The 19,159-nt window shown below is 39.4% G+C and overlaps 1 protein-coding gene across 3 annotated transcripts in view; it reads left to right on the plus strand.

Annotated features, from left to right (window-relative positions):
• Positions 1-19,159, plus strand: part of MTUS2 (microtubule associated scaffold protein 2) — a 680,252-nt gene that overhangs the window by 275,390 nt on the left and 385,703 nt on the right. For 2 of the 3 annotated variants that reach the window (XM_063595693.1, XM_034936506.3), the window contains one exon: positions 4,131-4,328. In XM_063595693.1, the coding sequence (XP_063451763.1) occupies positions 4,131-4,328 (198 nt within the window). The remainder of the gene's footprint in view (positions 1-4,130; positions 4,329-19,159) is intronic. The other variant, XM_034936505.3, reaches the window with a different exon arrangement.

The raw sequence follows: 19,159 nt of genomic DNA on the forward strand, positions 1-19,159 counted from the left end.
TTCCCCCACAGTTTGTTCCAAACAAAGTTAATTCCTTTGTAGAGGACTCTGGAGATCTCTGTTCTTACGGTCTGCCTCTATGATTGGGCAAAATCTCTCAGTCACCATTCTGAAGCTGGGGCTGGGGACAGTGGACTGCTTCTCTTGGATTGACACTCCTGGTTTATAAGCGAGGTGCGAGGTAGGGGCAGTAGCCTCTAGTCTTCTCCCTTTTTCTCTCTAGTGTTGAACTTCTAGCCTATGGTGAGCCACAGGTGATTGGGAAATGGTGATTGGGGCCCCAGTATTGTTCGGCTTGCTGTACCTGGGGTAGTACCTCTGTCTTATATGTTTGGGCCAAGTGAAGGAAGGTTCCCTGACCTTTTGACAACTCTCTCATGTAATTCAGCCTCTACAACATGGAACTGGGGGTGGGGTTGGAGTGAGAAATGGTGGTGGCCTGCCCATCCCAGGGAGATACTATAGTCCTTGACTCTAGGAGAGGAAACCCATCCTTTTGGCCACACACATCCAGAGTAGAGCTTTCATTATATTGTGATGATAGTAGGGGAGGAAGAGAGTGGATTGTGGTTCAAGTGCCACTGACTGTCACTGTTCTTATTGGATTTAGTAGAGTTTCTTATATAAATGTTTCTTTATGTGCTACATGTTCATAGAACAATTTCTGGAAACTTTAAATGGTGGTTGTTATTTTAAATGTTATTTTACCAGTTATGTTTGTTTCACTGGGAAGAGTGTCCATGGAAAGCCTCATGTCACCATTTTGGAAGTTGTCTTTTTTATGTGCCACCTCAGCTTTCCTGTAATATTTATAGCTATCATTTGTTTATTGAAGGCTTATTATGCACTTGTAACATTTGTATTTCTGTCAAAGTCTATATTCTTGAATAGTCCAAGAACACTAAGTACTTGGAAACATATATTCCTCTAACATGCTAAATGTCTTAGTTCCAGCCGTATAACAAAGTACCATAGACAGTGTAGCGTATAAAAACAGAAATGTATTTCTCACAGTTCTTGTGGCTGAAGGTCTGAGATCAGGGTTGCAGACCACCATCTTCTCATTATATCTTCACATGGTGGAAACAGAGGGAGCTCTGTTTCCAGCTTCTTTTCATATGGGCACTTAGGCACTAATCCCATTCACAAGGGCTCCATTCTTATAACCTAATTACCTCCTAAAGGTCCCACCTCTGAATATCATCACATTGGAAGTTAGGATTTAAACCTGTGATTTTGGGGTTGGGGGAGACAGACATTCAGTCCATCCATAACACTGGACTTGTTTGAGAAATAGTAAGTACTATATATTTTTATAAATATGTCTTTCTTATGAGACACTAAGATTAAATTAAGATACATTCAGTCAGAAGAGCTGAATGCAGTTATTTCACAGGGTGAGTTGGCATATTCTGTTGAAGTTTTCAAAGATCCAGGGACCACCTGAATCAGAATCACTGACGTGATTGTTTAAAAAGCAGACTCTTGAGCTCTACTCCAGACCAACTCTCATGCAGAGACTAGTTGAGATATTTGACTTATACTGTGGGCTAAATTTGTGTGGTACAAGCTTGGCTAATGTAAACTTCAACTAAATATTTATCAAATACATTGTGGAAACCACTGTGCTAGGAGCTGGTGGTGTAAAAGGAATAAGACTTGCTTCTGCAAACCCTGAAGACGTGTATGATATTCATGAGATTAATCTGCTAGAAGGAAAGACCATTATATAGTAACTTAGTGTATGATATAGGTACCATTAGATTTACAAAAATTGTATGCGCAGAGAGTTGGGGCAAGGTATACTTTTGCAAGTCATCTAAACACACACGCACACACACACACACAAACACACAGCCCATGTGTGTCTTTATTAAAATAAAGATCTGGACTATGGGAAAGGGAAACCTAGAAAACAATTTAGAGACTGGCTTCCTGTGTGCTTGGGATCTTGTGCTGCTTGTCCTTCCCGTCTCTACATGTTCCAGTGCTACTTTTCTACTGATGAAATCAACAATAATGGAATATAAGTAAGTGTAGAATAAGATAAATTTCTTTTTGAACATGTTCAGTGGCTTGTCTTATATAATGATTTAACAAACTTAGTTTTCATTCTTGACTAAGTAGTAAATGTTTACTGCATGCCTAGGTACTCTGTTAAAAATTCTGAGTTTAACTTTTCTTCCAAAATATAGTTTGTTTTTCAGAAAAATTATTTTGTTCATATTCTCCTCACTCGATTTTGCATAATTATTGATTAACTAGGTTAGAAAGGAGGTGATAGATAACTTAAAATAGTATCAAAGTGTAATGGATTTAGAGTATACTTATTGTTGAAATTACATCTGATGTTTAGCAACTCTTTTCCTGTTCTACAGACATCATCCACAATCAATTTGTCGTAAATTCACTGTGAACATGATATCTGATATATAGGGATATTTTCACTGTTCTGGGGACATGAACTAAAAGTATTCAAAATAATGTGAGAACAACAATGTGAAGTCATTAAACGTGGCATAAATTGCTGATACAAACGGGCCATTACCACTTGTTAGTGTATTGTTTCTTCTTTTTCATAGTTGAGGTTTTGTTTTTTGTTTTTTGTGCTTTTCCCAAGCACTAGGACAGGCTTGAGTTGGGAATATTTGCAGCCCCAGCTCCTTGCTTCTTTTTCCTTTTGCGCTTACTCGGTTCCTCCCCATCCTAGTCCTGACTCAGGCATCAGGAACCCACAGCTGTGCAGCTTCTGCCTTTACTGGACACACGGCTCTCCATAGCCTCACTTTTCGGGGAGCTGCTGGCAGAGGAAGAGGTACTTTTCTATGTACCATTTAGACCCAGTGTATCATTTATTGCTGCTCTCTGTATTCCCACACATAGGTGCTTTCTAATATGTGGTTTCTTAATGGATTTATAGACGTGGAATTTTTTTTGCAAATAGGTCATTTAATCTAAATCCTCGTTTACTCTGAAACCTGGTTAATATTTTACTGGATAATGAAGAGTTGACTAGCATAAGAATGCCACTGAATGGGCAGTATATAGGCACTCATGGTAAATATGCCTGCCGGTGAAAGTTGTTAAAGGAATCAATGAGGACAGTTATACGGCACTACAGCACGTGAGGAAGCTTGGGCCTTTTAGATTTCCTATTAAAGAGCATTTGTATATTGACAATATTGTGATTCTCTCTGGTGCTGAGCGCCTTCTCATAGTGTTGTGATAATCATTGCAGTTGCTATTGCTGGAGCCTGGCTCAGACTTAGAGTATGGGGATGCTGAGATGCTAGATTTATAACTTGATGTTTTATTATTTCAAAACAAGCTGACTTTGCACATATCTGGGAACTAATTCTGAAGTTTGGACTAACATAACAGATAGTGTAAAAAGGAGAAAAGAAATCTAACATCAGTTTGAGCACATATCAAGTTCTTGTGGTATAAGCAGTAATATTTATACTAGATTTGCAAAGTCAGTGTTATCATTCCCAGTCTTTACATGAAAGGAAACTGTGGCTTTAAGTGTTAGGACAAGGGCTTGAGGTTACACAGCTCGTCATTGGGAGAGCTGATAATTCCAGCCTGGCTAGTTCCACAGTCTGCACTATCTCCTCCTCATTCCTGCAACCAACAGAAGGTTAGATGATTCTTTGTACATATTTTTCATAAGACTTATTACAAACTGCTTAAAATTACTAGTGAATATTCACCGCAATGGTTCTTTGCCCATTGTGTGTCAAAATTTAAGGTGTATCTCAGTTTCACAAATCTGGGGTAACATGTAACAATAACTATTCGCTTTCACTCATTGTCTTAAGCACTTGATACCTTTTCTTATAGCCTTAAAATAGAGTTATTTGTCTTCCTCAATTCATCTGCTTAAGTAGACGGTAAATTTATCCAGGCTGGGGCTGTACCACCTCCTCTCTGAGTTCTCTGAGGCACCTGACCCACAATATAAGGGGCCTTTCTCTTCCGAGGTCCGTTTTAGATGTGTTGAATCAAACCTTGCAAGATTAATTTTAGACTGTTTATGATAGAACTGGGTTCGAATTCACAATCTGTGGAATTCGTTATCTCATTATGAACTGAGAATAATTTTTAAATTTTGTTTGGGTTCGTTTTAGCAGATTTAAAGAAAGCTTCCAGTTCAAATGCTGCAAAATCCAATCTCCCGAAATCTGGTCTCCGTCCTCCCGGATACTCACGTCTCCCGGCAGCCAAACTGGCGGCATTTGGCTTTGTCCGGAGCTCCAGCGTCTCCTCAGTCTCCAGCACCCAGTCCGGGGACAGTGCACAGCCAGAGCAGGGCCGGCCAGCCACCCGTAAGTGGGGTAGGGCTGGGTGGGGTGCCTTCACTGAATTAAAACCGGTGCGCCTGTGTAACTGTGTGTCATTTTCTTTGCATGATTATTTAAGAATTTGCATCACCTCCCTTAGCTTCCCATTGTTGTGTTATTCATCTACTGAAGAAAAATAGCCCATTTGACACCATCAGTTATGGGGAGTTAGTGTGCCAGGAAAAAAAGATTGTAACCTCCTCTTAGGATGTAGAAAATGACTTACCCAGAGACAGATTCCAGCAGCCCTTTGCTTTGCAGATTCTAGGTGAGAAGTCAAAGAAAGATCCAAGAAAGGTGTTACCTACATTGTGCTGTCATGAAACATACTAGATATTTAATATTAGCTGAAATAAGCATTTAGTCGCCTGTGATCACCAGTAATGCCTTCACACTGCCAGAGCACTTGACTGGATTTCTGAAAGTTAAATAAATGATGTTAAAAGTAGCAAAGCACTGCCAAGCTTCTTCAAGTCCATGCCCAGGAAGATCCCCATTAGCTGAGATGGTGCTGTTGCAGGCCCATTTCCTGAGACTGGTATTGTAGACTGCATTTTAAAGTATGAATGAATAACCTGCAGAGCACGTTACAACAGCTGCTGTCCCTGAGGAAGATCTGGAGGTTGCCCATTCAGCTGTGCCTTTGATGACCAAACCCCATCTCGGTCACCACTTGAAAGTCAATGTTATTGGATGGGAAACCATGACATCTAAGATGTTGTTTTCAAGACCTTGCAGGGGCCCAGGAAAGTCTTAGAGGTTTCCACGTAGAGAGCTGTTTTGAAGGGGTTATAGAAGTTGAATCAAGCTGGAATAATTCGAAAGAGAGAGAGAGAGATCGATTGATTTGTTATTTTGTCAATTTCTTGTCCAAACTTGTTTATTCTCTGTTCTTTCTTGTGTTTACAGAGATGATGTGTGGAACATTTGCGTAGTTCTAAATGTTGGTCTACCTAGTTATTTATAAAAGTAATGCATTACATTTCCCTTTGTCTTGATGTGTTTGTAAGCAGTTTCTAAGGGTGTTTTCTTTGCTTTGTTGGTTTCCTGAAGGTGCCGTAGCTGAGGCCTGCTTTCACACAGGATACATTTAAGGAATATCACTGTAATTAGTGATTACATCATTACACAGTAGGGATCTCAAAATCTGAAACATGAATGTAATAAAGAACGGTTTGCAAATGTGTAATTCATGTTTTGAGATATGCATGTGCTTATTAGCAGTCTGATGATTTGAAAATACAGGAGCAACTATTTATCATCATTTTTGTTAATAAAATTCCTGATGACGTGTTTCTTTTTTAGAGAAAGTAGTATGAAGGAAAAACTTATCATATGATATATATCTTTCCAACAAAGGAGTTAAGATTTTGATGTCTTAAAAAAAATTAACCTCAAGGCAAGATGAGCCATGTCCACATGACAGCAGCTTTTGCTGACAGAGAGCTGACAGGTCTGGACAGAATAATTGCAGGTGCGCTTAGGGCATTTCTTCTCACCTCTGCTTCAAAGGATACTAGAGAGGGACCCCTGAGCACCCAGGGGATAAGAGCTGTATGTGCCAGAGAAAATAACTCCCAGTTTAAAGACTTCATACTAAAAGTCACACTTTTATATAAATGTCTATCCGGAATTGTTTTCTATTTTAAGAAACATATGTTAGAATTGATTTTTAATTATCTGCTACCTACAATATATGTAATTTTTACTTCACCAATAAATCACAGAAAAACCTCCCATGAATTTGATTTGTCTAAGTACTACTAATCATTATACCTATACTTGTTATTAGATGTAATGTCAATAAATATTTTGTTTCTGTTCTTTAGCGAAGAGATGATGCTTTGATGACAGGGAATAAATAAAATATGAAGCTCTTGAGAGAGCTAAAAGTCCTCAGATCAACTTCTCATATGGTATATATCTTTCCAACAAAGCTTTCTTCTCCAAGCTTGTTCATTCTCTGTTCTTTCTTGTGTTTACAGAGATGATGTGTGGAAAGCTTTGCTGGAGCAAAGCTTTGCTGGTTCAGCTCATGGAAACAGCCAATGTGGTATCAGAATCGGTCCTTTTTTCTTCTTCTTGGAAAGCTGGTCTTTTTGCAGACATTATTTTCACATAGGATTCATTTAAGGAATACTGCTGTAATTAGGGATTATGTCATGCAGAGTAGATGTTTCAAAATCTGAAACATGAACATGATAAGAATCTATAGTCACACATTGCTTAATGACGGGGATATGTTCTAAGAAATACGTTGTTAGGCAGTGTCATCGTGGCGCAAACATCATAGAGTGTACTTGCACAAACCTAGATGAGATAGCCTACTACACACCTAGGCAATACGGTATAGCCTTGGCTCCTAGGCTACAAACCTATAGAGCATTTACTGTACTAAATACTGTTGGCAATTATAACACAATAGTGAGTATTGGTGTATGTAACAATATCTAAACATAGAAAAAGTATAGTAAAGCTATGGTTTAAAAACTAAAAATGCTGTTCCTGTATAGGGTACTTAAGCATGAATGAAGCTTGCAGGAGTGGAAGGTGCTCTTGGTGGGTCAGAGAATGAGTTGTGAATGAATATGAAGGTCTAGGACATCATTGTACAGTTTTATGTGATAATCCAGGACTATCCTGGAGGCCTGGTTTACACCAGCAACACGACAAACGTGAGTAGTGTGTTGTGCTACGACATTACGATGGCTAAGACGTCACTAGGCAATAGGAACTTTTCAGCTCATTTATAATCTTACAGGACCACTGTCCTATATGTGTTCTGTTGTTGACTGAAGCATCGTTATGTGGTGCATATGGTATTTGCAAACGTATAATTCATATTTTTAGATGCTTGTGCATATTAACAGTCTAAACAATGTCCACACTGACTGTGGCATGCTATATTGGGACACTTTTAAGTGACTCATTATGAATTTATGAGTGTTTCCTAGGCTAGCCTGGCTCTACTGGGATTCTTCCTTGCTGTTTCCCTGGGTCCTGAGGGGCAAGTGACGATGAATGTCGAAACGGGAGCCCCATGCATCCCCCTGGACATGAGATGGCAGGACCATTTGGGGTCTCAGCTGTTCCACATAGAGTCCCCATCCACCCTGGGCTCAGGCTTCAGGCCATTAGCCCAACCCCACTGAGCAGAGGCTTTCTAAGTCAGGTGCTCTTCTATGTCTTTTTACCTTTTCCACAAGGTTGTGGCAAACAAGACAGGCACAGGGAAATGAATTATGTTCATAGGTCCTCAGAACTTGAAGGTGTCTTACCATCCAGTTTACCACCCATTTTATAGCTGAGCAAACTGAGATCAGGTTGACTTGCCCTGGGTCCTGGGCTGGTGTTCTTTCTACTCTATTTCCTTCTTAAAGCTGCCATATACAGGGAAGATATATGCATGATTTGAATATATTTTCTTTCTATTAGTAAAGCAAATCTTAGAGTCAGAGCTGACTTGAGAGGCCCCTCAGGCTTCCCAGGTTGTCAGCCAGCCCCTGCGGGAATGCTCTTAAGTGCTAGAGAGGGTTCCGCTTTACGCAGAAGCCACCTCTGAGGCTCTCCTTAGGAAGTGCTCTCTATGAGTTCAGATTGCCTCCTTGTAATCTTCAATGAGTAGCCACAGTTCCTGTGGACTCACACAGCACCTGCATGTGTATCGTGCCTCCAGGATAGCCCCAGGCAGCTCCCTTCATTCCCTTACCAGTTCGTCACATGAAGATTACGAGGTTGGCCCATTTAGAGCCTCAAATAAAACTACAAATTAAATTAGTGACCCGTAGCTTTTCAAACAAATATTTACATTGAAGGAGGGAACGTAATTTTCTAACTTAGAACTTAAGCATAAACTTAACATATCGGTCTGACCCAGGATGTGGCTCCTTAGTTCTTTTATAATGTTCAGAGATGAAAAAAAGATCCCAAATATACTTTAGGTGATAGAAACTTACTGATAAAAATAATGACCGTACTATAGAATTTAGTGTCGGAAACATACTATTGCCTAATGTGTATAGGTTGTGCATCCCAAATCAGAAAATCTGAAATTTGAAATGCTCCAAAACCCAAAATTATTTTGAACACTGACACGATGCCCACGGGAAATAGTCACTGGAGCATTTTGGATTTTGGATTTTGGGGTTTGAGTTGCTCAACTGGTATAATAAAAATATTCCAAGATCTGAAAAATTCCAAAGTTCAAAACAATTCTGGTCCCAAGAATTTTGGATAAGGGATGCTCAACCTGTACTTCGTTATCACATTAATCAGTAATTAGGTATAGACTTGATTTTCCAAGTGGGTAGGCAGATGCGACTTAAAGTCAAAATCTTTAGGAACATGTGCGGAGGGAAAATAGGATGACTTAGGTTTCATAAATTAATCATTAATGAAAATAGATCATATCGCCCAAGGATAGAATAATTTATGTGGAAGATCCTATGTCATTATGTATTCTGAATAGCACTTCATTTACTGGGTGCCCAAGAAACAGAAAATAGCTATCAAAGAAGTACATGAAGAATATGATATTTGCAGCTTTCCGTTCCAATTTCTCCTCTTCTTCCTCTCTTTTCAAATACTGCCATGTTTTCTCCATGGGATAACCTAAGAACAGAAATCATGGGGCAAAGAATTTAAAAAACAAGTAAAAAAAAATTAGAAGTTTTCTCCTGTTTTTTTTTTTTTTTTTTTTTCCTGGTGCACAGAAGTATTCAGATGATGGGGAAGTAGGGATACAGCCGGGGAGGTGGGCAGAGAGGCTGATGTTCGCATAAATAATCCTGGCAAAGGATGTATGTTTTCAGAGCCTGAAAAGTGTCATGAAGTGGAGGGTTAATTTCTGATGAGGATATCAGGTTGTTTCTCAGAAGGGATTGTAAGCCAGACAGCCTTTTGGAAGGTGGAGATGAACTCTAGGAGATCTTTGGTAGGGGAGCGGTGCTGTTGGTGCATTCAGAAAACTTCCTGAATCTGAGGAGTTGCCATTCCTGGTGCAGCCTGCCACTTCATCGTGGTGCTGTTTGTCTCCTGGGTGCTAAGCCCACATATTTGAGCTCCCCAAGATTTGTTCTCAGAATGTGTCTGTTCAGGTCTCCTAGTCTTCACCTTGTCATCTGATCTACAGTTTCAGCCTTAGCAGTTTGGACACAATGCTCATATCTGTATCTCTAGCTCCGATGTCCCTCTAGAACTACTCACCTGCATGTCAAATGAGCCATCAAGTATCTGTCACCCGGTGGCCCAGCTCACTGCAAACTGAACACTTTTTCAGAAAACAAATTCTTCATTTTTTAGTACAAACCAAAACCTTCTCTGGAAGTTGCTCTATCTTTTAATGATATCTGTGATCACCTGGCAACCCAGGCTGGGAATTTCAAAATCAGCATTATGTCATGCCTGCTGATTTTTTGGAGACGGAGTCTTGCTCTGTTACCTGGAGTGCAGTGGCACGATCTCGTCTCACTGCAGCCTCTGTCTCCTGGGCTTAAGCAGTTCTCTGCCTCAGCCTCCCGAGTAGTTGGGAATACAGGCGTGTGCTACCACACCTAGCTAATTTTTGTATTTTTAGTAGATGGGGTTTCACCATCTTGGCCAGGCTGGTCTTGGACTCCTGACCTCGTGATCCACCTGCCTCGGCCTCCCAAAGTGCTGGGATTACAGGCATGAGCCACCGTGCCTGGCCACATCATGGCTGCTTTTTGCCTTCTTTTCTGTTCACTCATCATTTCTGGTGAATTCTTTCTCTCTAGCACTTACCACATCCTCATTCTTCTCTCTCCTCATCTCTGTTAAAACTGTGGTAGTGCTTTCTAATACACAAGCACATGGTCCTTGGTAATTTTCCCTTTGACTCCGTTTCAACTGCTGCATGGTGCCCCTATGCCTGCTTCACCTGTCAGACTTCCCAGGTCTTCCATGACCTGGCCCTCCCACCTTTCCTGCATACCATCCTGACATATACTCCCAACTAGCCAAATGTGAGTAACAAAACTGTGTTGCTCACATTTTTCTATGAGGGCTTTGTGCTTTCCTGCCTTTTGGTTTTGATTTAAACCATGCATCTCTGGAATACACCTCCCCCGGCCTTCTATCCCTACCCGCAGCACCTGCCATCTCTCTCTGCAGATTCTATCACTTTTAGGTACATTTCAAATTTTACTTCCTCTAAAAATCCCTCAATGTGATTTTTTTGTTCCTGGAAACCCCTAGGGCTCTTGGCTTCTATCACTTTTATTACCTACTAGTTCTTGTAGTTATTTGTTTTTATGTCCTCTCTCCCCTACAGACTATAAGCTCTTAGGGGGTGGGGGCTATGCCCGTTAATAATTTTAGTATCTCTCACTCTAAAGGACACTGTCCTTTACAATAATAGAATTTTAAGGGAAGTTATCTCCCAATAGAAACTTTTTCTCTTATGTAAGGGTATGGAAAAAGATTTTTGAGAGTAACTTAGGTATCTTTGAGAGTATTTTGTATTGGGAACTTATTTTTACTTTATGCATGGATTTTCATAGTTGATGAAGCTCATAATTATGGCTCTCACATTCTTCTAGGACCTCTAAAATGTTATTTTTATTGACTATGGTATACACAGAGATAATTTACATAAGCCAAAGAGTAGAAAACCCTTTGAACTCTAAATATATTCAGAGATAAACATCATAAAGACTGACTTAGTAGTCTCACAAGTATCCAGTAACCTATATATCTCCTTGCATATACTTAATTGTTTTTAAAGAATTGGGCTAAAACCCTACCTTTGAGGCTATTCATGAGAGAATTTCAAAGTTTCCAAACTTAGATGTCTCGTTTTGAGGAGGTTAGATATTCTCATTAATCACTTCTCAGCCTTTTGGCTAAGATCAAGTATAGATATTCTCATTAAATTCTAGAGTTTTATTTCTTGTTTTAATATATAAAATAAGTACATGTTCTTTTAATTATTGAATAGGATTTGGGTTCTGGGGATAATAATCTGAAGTGGAAAACTGCTAGCCTTTTGGAAGGTTAATCAATGAAAATGAGGGTTAATATGAAAGCTTTTGGCAATGTTAACTTTAGGGTTTACACTGATGAATACTATAAAATACATTTACATACATAACACATTTGATTTTCTATGTCTGACATACATTTTAAATAAGATCAGGGTTGACAAGAAATGTTATTAATAACTTACAGAAACAGCCATTAACCCATCTCATGTTCATCGGCAATGAGAGAGTCATTTTTTATTCATGGAAAAAGCAGCCAAAGGTGGCTTGTGAGGTCAGACTTCAGAGAAGCTATTGCCTATTTGATGTTACTCTTAATGATGTCTTTGTTCATTCTCTTCAGAAGCACTCAGACAATGATGAGTTGCACCCAGAGATAGGATTAGATTGTAAGCATGTTTTGTTTTATTTTTAAGGATGTTGGCCATTTCTGGTTATAAGATAAACTGAAGGTTTCGGGAACATTTTTATTTATAGTACAAATAATGTCTAGTTGAACTGCTTCAGTGTTCTTGGCTGGCTTGTTTTATGAAGATTAGATTATCTGCTTACCCTTTCCCGATTCTACATTCTTTTAGCATATTGTATGTGGTAAGCATAAGCTCAGCGCCAGGGCTGCCATGACCTGGACAAGGGTGAGTCCTCACTCACCCTTGCAGGGAATGGGGAGACAGGATTATGCACATAAAGCCATGCAGGGAAATGTTAGCATGGCTATGATTGAAGACCACACAGCATTTGGTGGGCAGGGGAGGGAGGAGGCACAGGAAGGGGGAAGTATCCATGCATCCTGAGTGAGGTGAAGAAAGACCTCATGCCCTGCAGGTCCTCTCCAGGCTGGCTCAGCGCTACTGCATTATGTCTTCAGATGGAATTCTTCCACATTGGTTTTAGGTAATTGACAACCTTCTGAATTTGCTTATAAAATACTCCACCAAAGGGGGGGAAAAACAACTAGAGGTGGGAGAAGATAGGTGAAAAAAGATTGACAAATATTTGAAAATATTTGAAGCTGGATGATGGAACCATGAAGATTCATTGTACTACTTCACTTGTTGTGTATGTTTGAACATTTCCATAGAAGAAGGTTAAAACCCCACCTTCTCTCTGTATTAGTTTTTATTTCTTTTTTGTTTTATTTTATTTTTACATTTAGTGGTCCCTAGAAAGCTCTTAGACAACCGTTTTTCTTCTAACCTTTTTGAAGTATAACAGACAAATAAAGATTGTGTATATTTACATTATGATGTTTTGATATACATATGCATTGTGAAATGATTACTACAATCAAGTTAATTAACATATCCATCACCTCACATAATTACCTCTTCTGTGTATATGTGTGTGTGTGTATGTGTGGTAAGAACATTTAAGATCTATCTTCTTTGCAAATTTCAAGTGTACAATATAGTGTTATTAATAATCAACCCCATGCTGTATATTAGATCTCCAGAACTTACTCCTCCTGAATACCTGAAACTTTGAACCCTTTAACCAATACCTCCCCATACTGATGAGATGACACAGTAGTGGTGAAGAGTACAGACTCTGGAGATACATTGCCTGGGCTCACATCCCCCCTCTGCAGTTTGCTAGCTTTGTGACTTTGGGCAAGTTGCTTAATTTTTCTCTGTTTCCTCATTGTAAAATAATAATAATATTAATAATGATTAAAATAAGTTAAACCATCAATAGGGTCGATGGGAGCATCAGATGGAATTGATATCTGCAAAGTACTTAGAAAGGAGATTTGCCCAATAATAATGATGTTTCTGTGGGCATTTCCATCCATTGGCCATGTGTGTAAGGATTCAGAAGCTCAGTTAAAAGATGACCGTGATGGATTAATGTATCTGTGATGGAGTAAAGAAAGTGCTTCTGCTGACATCTGAGTCAGGCAGACGACATATATTCTAGTTTTGAATTTTTATAACAACCTCACACATGTATGGTGAATAACCTTCTGAGTGAGTGTTAAGCTAAAAACATATCGTTTTTGAGACATGAAAGTGGAGGTTGATCATTTGATTTTCATGGCAATCTCTTTCTTTTGAGTTGTAAACTTGTGGTGGTTTGGACATTTACAAAATACAGACAAGGAAAATCATGATTTCTTTATTTAAAAAGGCTATGGCGTGCCTTCAGCACATTATCATTTTAGTTAATATATTCACTTGGCTTCCCTGTAAATGAAACATACTTATGCAAGGTGACTAATACATTAATCTAAGCTGATGGCATTTAAACCCTCTGCTCAAAATAGAAAGTGAGAGTTGGATCTGATTTTATTTCTGTGCCTTTTCAATATCTGTTGGAAGAATGGGAACATTTGATTTCACAGTACTTAAAGGGCTTTGCACAGCTTCTCATTTTGCTAGAGCCTAATTTCCATTGTACTAGGGCTTACTTTGTCAAACATCTCAACCCAATTTGGGTGGGTGAAAAAGAGAAGAGTGAGAATAAAAACTAAAATAAGCTTCTGATTTCCTCTGGAAATGCTAAAGTCAAACAAATGTCACTGATGGATTTAAGTATCTAGTTCCCTGGAATCTGTAATTATGAAATTTAAAGTATTCTTTATAAGAAAAAAATAGAATCATTTTTAGTGAATCTTGCTGTTAATCTTCCCAATTATTCCCACACATTTAGTTATTTCTCTTTCCTCTTTTCTTTGCTTCCTTCCCACACATTTAGAAAGGAGAACATTTTTTTTCTGAGTGTTTTTGAGCATTGCCTTTAAGTGAAAATATTTTCTTGATTGCTTCAGTAACTCCTAGTTTATCCACCTTAACTCAGATATCTGGATCTAACTTAGAAATCATATTGTTTCTCTAGAGGTTTATAAAGTTTATAAGTGCCATATTCTAGGATGTTCTAGCCCATTCAATATGTTTAATGAAGAAAAGATACCTGGAGCTATGGAAATCGTATTTTAGAAAAGAAATATGACATATTAGCATGTATAATATGCATAAACCCAACATTTTCAATAATGGAATGACCTTTGGGAAAGTCAGTTAACCTCGCTGGACTAAGATTTTTATCATAAAGTTCAGAGGGATTGGATTAAATGAATTGACCAATTTGGGCTCTCAAGAGCTGGTATTCTGTGACTTTATTCTGTATAAAAAATGGAACCACTTATGGTCTTAAGTAAGGAATAGTAGAATTGTGTTCAAGGAAAATTAATATGATAATGGTGAATAAAGTAGTTTGGAGAAGGGAAACTGGGCGTGAGACATCTTGGTTCTTCCAAAATTAACGATGCTTTCCCTCTGGGCCAGACTTTACTTTTGTTATTTTTTCTCTGTCTTAATAAGATACAAATTTTAGAGCAATAACAGAGAACAGTGCAAAGGTTTCACTGCCTTGCTTTTTTCTGTAAAATGCAGAGCTATGAGATGCTTGGGAGTTATTTTCTTGCTCTTACCCTCTCTCTAATGCCGAGCATCTTGGATTATTAGTCCAGTACCAGAACAAAGATGAGGAGATGCAAGGAGGTGGAAAGGAAGAGGAGGAGGAAACATTTTCATACATTTTATTGCTTTTATCTTAGCAGAAAATCTAGGTCAGAGGTCACATTTTGTCACAACTCTAATTTCACTTGAGACTATGGCAGAGTGAGAATATCAAAAAGCAAGCAAACATAGCTTCTAGATGAATCTTGCTTCTCATGGGAACTTTGCCAACAGTACGTGCTTTCTTGCATTGTTGTAACATGCATAGGCCATCTTCTGGGAAGGTTCGTAAAAACCCTTGTGGTATTTTTCCAAAGGCAGTAGACAGAGCGAAGAGATTGATAATTTTTTTTTTTTTGCAAGGAGAAATAAAATAATTTATATGGTTATGTCAGAGGGTTTTTTGGGCTCCTGTAACAGGCAGCAATTAGCAGGAGAGAGTTAATGGGAGCCCAAACTAGGGGGTTGCAGTGGGAATTATAAAGTAAGAAAGTGCCATTCCACACTGTGTACAGGAAGAGAAGCTTATTTGTGAGGCTTTGATGAGTTTGGGTTTGGTCATGTTGAGAAGCATTCCTATAACTACATCCAGCAAACATCCATCCTATAACTACATCATACATCCATTCCTATAAGTACATCCACAGCAGCATACTTCCATTCCTATAACTACATCCAGCGGATTTGGGCTGAAAATAAGGAGAACAGCCATGGAAAATAAGTGATGTTTGGAATTGTGACTGACATCATTGAGGGAGTGCATGCAGAATGAAATGGGAAGAGGGAAGCTGACACATTGTGCAGGGAGTATCTGTCTAGGTTGCAGGGGCGGGAGATAGGAGACAGCCGGCAAAGGCTTGGTCAGCGAGGCGGAGGAGTGTCAGACACGACCAGCATCACCAAAGCTGAGGGAGAGAGGTTCCTGGAAAGAGATGGCTGGTCAAGCCATCTATGCTGTGGGGCTGAGATGTTTTGATATTGAGGAGAATGGGTCTGCAGACTGTGATTAAGATGTCACTGGTAGCTTTGAAGTGAGTTTAACAAAATGTATGAAGGCAGAAATCAGGTTACAAGGGGATAAGGAAGGTAAAGGTGGAGAGTGTCTACTACTGTTGAGAAGTTTGGTGAGGAAAAGGGAAAGAACCGTAGCAGGAGAAGTTGGTTTGTTATGTGTTTGCTCTTTTTTTTAAGCACATAAGAATGCTTATGCTCTGAGGAGAAAGATCCAGTAACCAGGGAGAGATTGAAGATGAAAGCAAGTGAGAATAGTAGATGGAGCAATTCCTGGGGCAAATAGGAGGGAATGCTATTAAATATACAAGTGGAGGTATAGCCATGAAGACAGAAACAAAGGCATAAGGGATGAGTGCTGAGAAATTTTGGACAGAGAAGAAAAGACTTCAAGGAGGTCATATCAGGTCGCCTCATTTGTCCCAGGTAATTAAGAAGTAGAGTTTTTGCAGAGAGTAACCATGATGGAATTGGACATGGGATTGCATAAAGAGGCAGGTAATGGTTCTTTGAGTAATACACTGAGTCAGTAAGAGGTGCATGGGGGAATTGCAGAGTTGCACAGAAGGCCCATGTGAGGTTGGAAAACATGATTTTATACCGGAAACAATCTGATGGATTTTAGGGCCGTCTCCAGTGATGTGGTGGTAGATCCCACGTCTCTCCAATTTTTTTCCCCATGCATGATAATTTATAGCAATTAAAACTCCAAAGTGAATATATAATGTTTCTCAGGAGCTTGGAGTCAAGTGATACATACAACTCTATGGAAGCAGAGGTGCTGGTTGAAGAGGGATGTATGCAGCCCTGAGCCTGCTCTGTCTGCCTTTCCCTTTCCTGTCCTTTCTACCTGCACCAGCCACTAAGGGACTCCATGGAGCACAGTTGAAAATTGCTGGCTTTAGGGCAGGTATGCCCACTTGCCTCAAGAATTAGAGACAGAATTCACTACTATAGTCAAATTGCCAAGAAAGGCATTTTCTTATTGCTGGTTTGTAATAGGGCCCTCCTGTCTCTTTAGATCAGCTCTGCCCAATTGAAATTTCTGCAGTGTTCATCTTTGCTCTTGATACGGTAGCCACTAGTCACATGGAGCTAATGAGCCATTGAAATGGGGCTGGCATAACTGAGGAGCTGAGTTCTAAATCTTATTTAATGTTAATGACTTTGTGTTGCCATGTGTGGCTAGTAGTTCCCTTATTGGATAGTACAGTTCTAGACTGGATTATCGGTTTGGATTTTTTTTTTAAAGATATAACAATACTTCTTACAGCAGCATCTTCAAGATTCACAATGGCAGTTATTTCTTCCTTCATGTGGAGCTGCACCACATGAATTCCTAAAGACTGGAACTTTAGGGTCCTGGGTTGGTGATACGGTTTGGATGTGTGTCCCTACCTAAATCTCATATTGAAATGTAATCCCCAGTGTTGGAGGCGGGGCCTGGTGTGAGGTGATTAGATAATGGGGGCGGTTTTCTTGAATGGCTTCGCACCATCCCCTTTGGTATGTCCTTGTGATAGCAAGTGAGTTCCCCCGAGGTCTGGTCATTTCAAAATGTGTGACACCTCCCCCTGTCTCTCTTATGCTCTTGTTCGGACTGTGTGAGATACCTGCTCCCCCTTCACCTTCTGCCATGATTGGAAGCTTCCTGAGGCCCTCCCTAGAAGCAGAAGCCACTATGCTTCCTATACAGCTTGCAGAAACATGAGCTGATTAAACCTTTTTTTTTTTTAAATAAATTACCCAGTCCCAGGTACTTCTTTATAGCAATATGAGAACAGACTAATACAGTTGGTGACACAGAGCTAATGAAGATCTCACGTTTTCACTTTAAAGCTTTGTATAGGAGTTGGGACTGGGGATGCTTTTCTAAGACCATAGATGCTGTCTTTATCCCCACTTGTTTATTTTACAAGTTCATACTGTTGATCAGAAGACTAGTTCATAGAAGATGGAATAAATCATCCATTGTGATCAGAGCCATATCCATCCTCATATGTAAGAGCAGCAGAGCAGATGTAATTTGACATTTTGTTCAAGATACCTTCGTAGTGTCTAAATATAATAGTTTCACTCTATGTAGGTAAAGGTGGACAGTATCAAAACTAGAAGGAAAAGTAGGAGGGGGAGAGAAATATATTAAATCAAAGGAAAGATGGAGGAAGTAAGGAAGGGAAGTGAGGGGCTTGAGGTGCAGATAGTAAGATGGCCATGGTAAGGAATAACTGAGAAGGGAATAAGGAGCCATTGGTGCACTATTATCCTCTTCCGGGTTTTCTTGAAGACCTCCTGTCCAGCTGCTCGCTTGCCCTGCCCTCCCCAGGCAGGGATGCAATGAGGGTCAGAGCTAACGCCTCAGCTTGAGGCAGTTCTTGGGATCTCTTAAGGTGTGGAAATTTGTATTTTCAATTAAGGGCAATGCCAGATTACTTCTGAAATACCGTTTAAACAGAAAAATTTTTTAAGTAGGTGCTTAGACAAAAAGGTAACTTTATTTCTGTGGCATACACATCTTACCCCCATGAATTTGCCATGCAGATGATAGAGCTATTAAATTACTGTAGGCACCTGCATTGCACATTCTTGAGCCAGAGCCACCTGAATAGAAAGTAATACAAGATGTGAGAGAAATGTACAGGATAAATGAAATGAAATGTAGATTTTTTTTTATCTGCTGGCAGGTACCATTAAAATGAAATATTACAGACATTGTGATTAAAGAATGTCTAGATCCCATTAATGCGATAACTGCCATGAATATGTCTAGTCTGCCAACAGACTAGACTAGGTGAATGTGGTAAGTTGTCAATGCTAAGCTGATGTATTCTGTTGAATGTTCTTATGCGGTTGAATATATGCAGGTTGTACATTTGTGAGACAGTTTTGGCTCCTTTGGCGATGTCAATAAAATAGCTTTCCCAACTGGAGTTTGAATATCAAGGAGTCCTATGTGCATGTGTGAATTTGGCGTTGGGATCTGAAGGTTCCTTTCTGGCTAGTTGTTAAGGGTGATTTTGACCAGGCTATATGTCAGCCAGCCACATATTCTGGAGTAACCAATAACCAGACTCACTAAAGACTAGGCATTGTTGTTTCTTATTTTCATTTAGACTTAGTTCATCTTGTCAAAAATCATAAGAAAAAGATAACTGATTTAAATATTGTAAAGATTGTATGCATTAAAGATAACGTATCTTTGTATCTAATAAATCATTCATAATTACATATGAAAATGTAATTTCTTGGTTTCCTTTAACTTCACAAGGTAGTGGAACCTAAGGAAGGAGAGGTGGACTGGTAGCCAGGACCACTGGGCCCTCTTAAAACTAACTGGCTGGGTGGC

This window comes from Pan paniscus, chromosome 14, assembly GCF_029289425.2.
Source record: "Pan paniscus chromosome 14, NHGRI_mPanPan1-v2.0_pri, whole genome shotgun sequence".
Taxonomy (NCBI): Eukaryota; Metazoa; Chordata; class Mammalia; order Primates; family Hominidae; genus Pan; species Pan paniscus.